The sequence below is a fragment of the Micropterus dolomieu genome, linkage group LG06 (genome assembly GCF_021292245.1).
Source record: "Micropterus dolomieu isolate WLL.071019.BEF.003 ecotype Adirondacks linkage group LG06, ASM2129224v1, whole genome shotgun sequence".
Lineage (NCBI taxonomy): Eukaryota > Metazoa > Chordata > Actinopteri > Centrarchiformes > Centrarchidae > Micropterus > Micropterus dolomieu.
Window position 1 is genome coordinate 15684897 of NC_060155.1, and position 8687 is coordinate 15693583.

General features: G+C 41.9%; 1 protein-coding gene across 1 annotated transcript; it reads left to right on the top strand.

Moving 5' to 3' along the window:
• The first annotated feature begins 51 nt into the window (after positions 1 to 51).
• Positions 52 to 8667, top strand: plk3 (polo-like kinase 3 (Drosophila)). The gene is made up of 15 exons (XM_046053023.1): positions 52 to 380; positions 1378 to 1485; positions 1627 to 1743; positions 2069 to 2198; positions 2329 to 2416; positions 2887 to 2982; positions 3186 to 3384; positions 3639 to 3765; positions 4030 to 4145; positions 5511 to 5631; positions 5722 to 5805; positions 6318 to 6480; positions 6731 to 6860; positions 6985 to 7095; positions 7272 to 8667. Exons 1-15 carry the CDS (start codon positions 165 to 167, stop codon positions 7467 to 7469), a joined length of 2004 nt encoding a protein of 667 aa, XP_045908979.1. The 5' UTR covers positions 52 to 164; the 3' UTR covers positions 7470 to 8667.
• Positions 8668 to 8687: the final 20 nt, after the last annotated feature.

Consider the following 8687-nt stretch of genomic DNA (forward strand, 5'->3'; position numbering starts at 1 on the left):
ACAGAGCTGTGCCCAGACACGCCAGATGGATACAGACAGACGAGGTGGACACGTCGTTACGCACCAGAAGAACTACTGAGAAAATAAGCCAAAGAAAGAGAGAGAGCGCTATACATAAAGACATATATACAGACACGAACTGGTCATTTATACCGCTGTGTTTAATGGATACCGGTTGTTTCACCGCGGCGCAGCGCACTTCGTGCCACGCCATGAATGCGGATTTATTTAAACCCGTTCCGGAGCGTGGACCCCAACAATCCTCTGCCCCGGTGAAAACCAGCAGGAATAAACCCGAACAAACCAAACCAGAGCTGGCCCAGGTGGTGACGGACTCCAAGACGGGAAGATCCTACAGCAAAGGAAAGCTTTTGGGAAAGGTATGACGATTTAATATTACATGTGCTTGTCTCAGCTGCACTACAGGAATGTCTCTGAATTTGTGACATTGAGCCGCTGTTTTTGGGGCAGATACGGAAGGGTGTCGATGATTAGAAGTCATTATTAGTTATTTTTCCAGGTGTGTTACTAACAGGAACATTGTATGACCTCGTGGTGGATGTGACCAATCTCCCCCTGCTGTGCGCGTCATTGCTGAATGAATCAGGCTCAAGGTGTGCCCCGCTCCTGTGGGCAAACATTATTACGTTGGCAGAATAAACACGAATCCTCGCATTTTAGCAGCATTTCAGACGACTGCTACACATAACTACACAAGATACATCTGCCTGACTTTGCCACCCTGACCCCCCCTCCCTCCCTGCAATATCGCCGCTGTAATGGCTTTTGCCACAGTATGTGCCATGTATGAATCGAGCGACTGTATCAACATGTTGCACGTCGTCGAAACGCTGCGTCGGGCAGCTCTTTTTTTTTAAATTTATTTTCCCCCCTCTGCCTGCCGCAGAGCTGGAAACGTCTCCGTCAGTTTCATGGTTAATGAATGCAGCAGCTCGGTCTGCCTCATCCCTCAATGTCCTCAAGCATATAGTCTTGATGGCATCAAGAGATATGCCAATGAGCAGCATTAAAGATGACATTAAGGGTTGATTGTCGTTTTTAGGGGCATGTGGGAGCATCCAGGGCAAAAAAAGATGCTGGTCAGTTAATTATCTTTATTATAGAATGCATCAGAACAGATTTAAACCTTGACAGCTGGGTTTGTTCCATCTCTTGATAGGTTTTTTTCTAATTTTTTTTTTTCTAATTTTTTTTTTTTTTTTTTTTTTTTATTGCCTCCTACCAGAATTGTTGAATCATTGCTGTGCAGCTATTGATCCTCCCAGCAAAGACTTGCCATTTAAGCAGATTAAGGCCATTGCAGGTTTCCAACCTGCTGCTTTTTGTTAACTGATCATCCTGTTTGTCCCCCCCAAGGGTGGCTTTGCTCGATGCTATGAGATGACAGACCTCTCCAACAACAAAATGTATGCTGTGAAGGTGATTCCACAGAGCAGGGTGTCCAAACCACACCAGAGGGACAAGGTACATGATGGGGCTTGTTTGCACCTCCCACTATGTGTTGCTGAGAGGCTCATGCCTGACCTGAGTTCAATATCTGCATTGTGTTTAGGATTGACCAATGCACACAAACTGATACTGTCCAATTTATATTTTTTTTAACAGATAACGAATGAGATCGAGCTCCACAAAACCTTGTCACACAAGCATGTGGTGAAATTCTCTCATCATTTCGAAGACCAAGAAAACATCTACATATTCCTCGAGCTCTGCAGTCGCAAGGTGAGACTTCAGAAACTGCGTGCACAGCTTGCAAGTGTTGTGCTTGCATGTAGACAGCTTGCCTTGCATTGCTCTACAGTGGCACAACAGACTATAAACACTCAGGTTTAAATATATATATATATATATATATTTTTTTTTTTTTAAACCTACTTTATATATACGTAATGATTACTGATGAGTCACAGACACCAGCTGAATTATCAGCATCTATTTTCTATGCTACTGCCTGTCGGGGTGTGTGTATTCGTGCGCAGCAGGAGTGTAGTACCGTCCCACTGACGGATCCCGGGTTGACAGTTGACTCATTGCTCTGTCTCTGCAGTCCCTAGCCCACATTTGGAAGGCGAGACACACGCTCACAGAGCCAGAAGTGCGATATTACCTCAAACAGATCATTTCTGGCCTCAAGTACCTCCACAGCAGGGGGATCCTGCACAGAGATCTCAAGCTAGGTATGTGAACACACGACTGAAACGTGGCGTGCGCACACAACACAAGCATCCCAGGAATCCACTGGGAATTTAGGACGGGCACATGTTATCTATGGAATGCTGACTGGACATATGTTTTTGTCTCTTTCAGGCAACTTCTTTGTCAACGAGAACATGGAGCTGCGGCTGGGAGACTTCGGCCTTGCTGCCAAGCTGGAGACGGTGGAGCAGAGGAAAAAGTTAGTATGAAAAAAAGTACTTTTCTAATGTACAGTCTGTCAGACTGAAGAGACAGATATTTGAAATCTTTAATTCACACCCATATTGCATTTTGGAGCAACTAGTGTTATAACCATAACACCCAAGAACCTGAACATTACAGTCTTAGCCATTTTCTAGGCTTGCATAATGCACATTAGCCTAAAACCATTACATCAGTTACTAAGCACATTCCTCCTCCCACTACTTTCCCTCAGTACCTAGCTAAACCGGTTTCCAAGTGGCAGTTGAATGTAACGCTTAGAGCAGAGTTTCGGTACCTGTTTGACATCTTCCTGTGGAATACCAGAAGAATAAGTGTAGCAGGAGGGGGGATGTTCAACCACGACTTCCTTGTCTGCATGATGCACATACAGATCAGAAAATAACTTGACTAGTTTGAAGCATTAAATCTAACTAGTACGTTGTGTTTCTTTTGTGTTTTTCTCAGAACAATCTGTGGAACTCCAAACTACTTGGCCCCTGAGGTGCTCAACAGACAGGGCCACGGCACAGAGTCTGACGTCTGGTCCCTTGGCTGTGTCATGTGAGGGTTTTTTTTTTTTATTGCTATTTTTAACCAGTAGTTATTTGCTTTGTCCAGTCATGTGTGAAGAAAACACTTGTAGGCTCAGTCAGTGATACTGTGTTTTTAAATGAGGACGCTGTACCCAACCGCTAAGATTGTTTTTAGGATGACTCATTGTTTTGTATCTGGAGTTGATGAGTGGTTGTCCTGCATCCATTCAGGTACACACTGATGTGCGGTAACCCTCCCTTTGAGACTCTTGACCTGAAGGAGACCTACAAGTGTATAAAGGAAGTCCGGTACAACTTGCCATCCACGCTCAGCCCTGCTGCACAGAAACTCGTCTCAGGCATCCTGCAGAAAAACCCCAGCAACAGACTGTCACTGGATCAAATCCTCAACCACGAATTCTTCACCAAAGTATGCAAATCATGATTCCTGTTTCAGTTAAAAACAAAACAATGATGGGATTTGATGCTTTCATCTATTTAAGGACACTGTTGCCATCAGTCAAGATCATCATCCTTTTTTGAGAGTGGGGATGTTTGAAAGACCATACTGCACAGCATTGTTGGACGTACCATCATGTTCACTCAGAATGAGCTGTGTGTTGCCTCTGTCCCTCTTGCATCTTCCTCACATTCTTGTCTGCTTGCTCCCCCCCCCTTCTCTAGGGTTTTACTCCTGATAAGCTTCCCCCCAGCAGCTGTGTGATGGTGCCAGAGCTCCACCCCCCCAGCCCTGCCAAGAAATTCTTCACTAAAATGGCCAAAAGCCTCTTTGGCAAGAAGAAACCAAAAGGTACGCTGTAGTCTAGTGACACAGTTGAAACCTAGGTTGTTTGATAAGTTGTGTGTGTTTACATATTTTTCCCTTCTACAATGTATCTATGCAACACCTGTCGTCTTGCTGATCTGGTTTCATCTCATGAGAACTGATGATTAAACTGAACAACTGGATTGTAATTCAGTTTGTTTTCCTTCACACTTTTCCAAGAACTGTGTAATGCTCCTGTGGCTAAACATATTTGTTGTGACTACAATGCAAGAATCTTGTTTGTTGCAGTGGAGAAGATCCCATGCGAGGAAAAAGATGACAAAGATATTTCCAAGCTGGTATCGGGCATCGTTAAATGTTCCATCAACAGGCAGATCAGTTACAAAACTGTGGGACCCAATGAGGTATTTTTTTTTTTTTTTTTTTTTTTTTTTTGTGTGCGTGTCCTACTTAAAGAAAAGAGAATGCCGTTTTGTGTTTACTTGAAACAAAATGGGGGTTTCCAGCTACTAATAAGGTAATTAAGCCTGCAAGTAGGAGAGGTACTTATTTTCATGGCAGACGACATCAGTCATGACTTATATTGCTTTGCACCCAGCGTTTGAAGTAAGCCTAACACCTTTTTGTAGTCTGTTCAATTAAACATTAAAACTATTTTACAAGTTACACTGGAAATTGAGTGAATAAAGTATTGTGAAGGAGAGTTGGTTTGTTTTTTAGAATAACATTGCAGATACCAGCTTAGACTGACTGAATATGGGGCAGCCAGATTATTTGACCAACTGACTATGCTTTTAATTATACAAATCATCTTCCTCCTTTTTTAAAGGAGGTTTATTTTGCTTTGTTTCAGTGACCTTGCACTGTAAGGTTCTGTATTGTCCCAGAAGTCCTTCAGCTTGTCAACAACACATTAACATTTCACTGGAAGAATGTTGTAGTTAATTTTTAGTGAGAAACTTAAGTGTATTAGACCTGTTGGGGGCCCCTTTTCTAGTATCTAAGGAAACCGTAACTGCATACTTGGCAGAATACATTATTTTCTTGATTTTTCTCCCATTACATAATTTTAATCCTACTACATACAATCTCTTGACATATTAATTTAAAAAGATTCAGAGCTGAGATTAAATGCCACAACAGCAGGAAGTTCAGTGGGCCAATCCATATGTAGTTGCTATTTATAGAGCCCAATAGAAACTACATGGTTTGCTTTTTGGAGTAATATTTCATTGTCTGCTTAACAATGAGCCTTTGCTGAGATACCAGGTTGTAGTGGATCATGAGTTGGAATTAAATTATTTCTTTCTGACGACACAAAGTTGTCAAAAGTGCCTTTTTTACTTTTTTGTATTTATGCTTGCAGGAAAAACACAAGCAGCTTTGTGGTAACTTGACACTAGAAACTACACACAGAACTTGCAGCACCCTTGCAGGGAAACTGGCGCTTAAACGTAGTTTCGCCCCAGTGCAGTGGCAGCAAGCATGCATAAGATTAAAACATTCAAAACCAGCAATGCAACACTTTAAAGCTGTAGAAGCATAACATTGCCTGTGTGTGGTGTTTTTTTTGTTAGTGGTTTTTTTTTTTTTTTTTTTTAAATAACCGCAATCACTATGCATTAAGAGAACACCTTCAGAGTCTTTTTGCCACGTCATTTTTTTTTTTTTCCATCTTGTGTTCTCACTTTCACTTTGGTGTGTGGGGTTTTTTTTTTTTTTTTTTTGTCACGACTGTATGTTAAATACTACCTTTTGTTGCTGCACAGGTGCCCTCTCCCACCGGTCAGCTGATCAGCTCTGTGCCTCTGGAACAGACTCCTGCTGAGGAGGAATCCAGGAAGTCAATCTCGCGCTCCTTCAAGGGCACCATGGCCAGCAGCACTGAACGTAGGCCCCAATTCTGAGCTGAAGTATTTCATTGCATTTTTCATTCCTTTTTGTGATCAGTGTTTCACTCAAGTCTTGTGTTCTCTTCAGCATGTGAGGACGTCTTGACCCCTGCAGCTGTTTCTGAATGTGCCATGAAAGTTCTCAACAGCTGCCTGGCTGCTATGCCTGCAGGTAAGAGAGCACAAAGGAGGCTGAGTTAAAGACTGAAAGAACACTTTTGGTCTGTCATAATGGTTGGCAAGTCAGACTGATGTGTATAACCTCAAAAAGGAAAAATAGAAATGCTGACTAGGATCTTAAATTTTTTGCATCGGAGTTTGTGATGCAAAGCACCAAAATAGCATGCTAAATACAGCTTCCTCAAAGATGAACTACCTCTTACTTTTTGTTGCATTAAATCATGAATGGTGCAGAATCATTCAAGTTTAATCAACCAGATCTTTCCCTTGCCTCAGCCATTTCTTTACATCTTCTGACTGAATAGCTGCTGACTCATGTAGCCTAAAGTACCATTTTAAGCTTATAGCTTTCTTAACATTTGTAGCATTTTTTTGTTTATTTTGGGGTAATATGCTGACTTAGACTTCTGGAAACTTTTGTGTCATCCATTTTACTGTGGGATTGTGGAACAATTCCAGGACACATAATATCAATCCTAACATTTTTATCTCTTATCTCTCCAGCCACTAGAAACCCGCCCTGTTTGTCCAGACCACAGTCCTTCCTGTGGGTGACTAAATGGGTCGACTACTCAAACAAATATGGTTTTGGGTACCAGCTCTCAAACCAAAGCATTGGTGTACTCTTCAATGAGGGAACACATCTCAGTCTTTGTGACCAACGCAAGTAAGTACCTGTTATGGTATTTAGGTGCCATATATAAACATTTACATTCTGCTTAGAACTTTTTGACTACTTTTATGACCAAATTGGTCCAATATGTGTTCCAACTATATTTAACCAGTCTCATATAGCCAAGCCAGCCATCCCCATTAACATTTTTGACCATCATTAATTACAATTTTTAGGGGATTTAATTTTTAAATTTCAGAAATTGTCCCCAATCAAACGTAACACTTATTTTTCTGTCCAACAGGACAGTTCACTACTGCTTGACCAACAACAAACACTTCACTTTCCCTGCCAACTCTCTACCTGAGCAGCTTCGTGGCCAGAGACAAATTGTAGAACTCATGGCCAATTACATGGAGCAGAACCTTATGGAGGTATGAGCAAGGCATCTAATTCTTTAGCTAGAAGCTTTCAGAGTTGTCCAGGAGCAATTGGACAATAGCTCACAGGATGTCACATTAAATTAAACTCAATCTCAATATTTTCTGTCGTCTTCAGGGTGGCGATCTTCACTGTGAGGAGCAAGTCTCGGGTCCTCCTCCTCTGCTGCTTCAGTGGGTAAAGACGGACCATGCTCTTGTCATGCTCTTCAACAATGGCACTCTACAGGTTTGGGAAAAGCTCTCAAATTCTATATTTAGTCCTAGATGCATTTATAGAATAGTACAACAAAATTACAAGTTAAAAGAAAGTTGCTCTGTTGCAGTTTACACATTTTGGTAAAGCCTGTTTGTGATAATAACCCCCCCACTTTATATTCATGCTCTGTTTTGCATTCCTTTCAGGTTAACTTCTACACAGACCACACAAAGATCATCCTGTGCAAGTCTTCTGACGACTCCTACCTGCTCACCTACATCAGCCGGGAACGCGTCTCATACACTTACCTCCTCAGCATGTTGATTGAGCTGGGATGCACCTCCGAGCTAAGACACCGACTGCGATATGTGGTCCAGCTGCTCCAACATCATGCTGATGCCTGAGAGCACAGCTCAGTGCCTCCCAGGCTGCCTGATTGGAAGATGCCCCAGAGGCAACTTGACTGTTTGATATAATTTCTCAAGGCGGGAGCTGACGCCTGTTTAGTTGATGGAAGGGCTGCTCGGAGGATTTGACCATATATTCTCGTCTGACTGGTGATTAGGCAGCTGATTATCAAATTGCTTGGGCTTGATAAACATAAAGCAGTGAGGAAGTTACCCATCTGCCTCAAGGGTTTGTAGCTGTCCAGCTTATGCCTAAGGTATCCACCTGGAAGGTATTGGTACCCAAAATAAGACACTCCTACATGGCCTGAAATGATGGATCCCTCACGGACAGATGCCTAAATGAAAACCCAAACTCCCAATTACCTTCTCTCACTCACTCAAAACCACGCGTCTTGGCTGGATCTTCCAAAGCCACCAACCAACCCTGCAGCTTTCAGCTTCCCCTGGTAGGCGAAAACCCTGGTATGGTGTCTCAAAGGTATCTAAACACTAAAATTGTCTTATTTCCTTGCAATGGAACATAGATAATCTTGCAGCTGGAGTGCTTTTTAGGCAGTTTTCTAAAAGTATTTTAGCAGCAAGGTTATTTACACCGCTGACTTGCCCTGGAACCATGATCTTACAGCAGAGGTGCTTTGAGAAGAACTGTGGTTTGATAGAGACCCTCCTACCCTTGGTTGGTTTCTGGCCTCTTTTGGACTATGGTGCGCCATTCATCTTTTTTGTTTCTTTTTTTTTTTTTATAAATTAGCCATATATAGGATCACACTACGATCTTGACCTCACATGCACAAATAACATTCCTGGCCTTATTTGATGACGGTGATGCTAAACTTTGGAGAAAGTCATAGCTTCTTCTGCTCCATTGTTACTCTTGTATGTATTTTTTTTTTTATTTTATTTTTTTTTTTTGATAGTTATTTAAAACAATCTTCACTGATGTGGTACACAGCATACTGAAGGGGCTATGGGAGCAACACAATTTTGCACTTTTTTTTTTGTATAATCATCTGTAAAGCGAAGCCTTTTACTACCACTTGTTTTATTTGTTTTTAACTAGATACCAAAAGGCTTTTTCTTGATTTTTTAAAATGATTTACGTTTTAAATTCACAATACAGTAGGTTAATGTATTTATCTGTGTGCACCACACGTGCTGGTAAACAAAACTGTTGGTTGGAAAATGGGGGGGGGGGGGGGGGGGTAAAAGTGG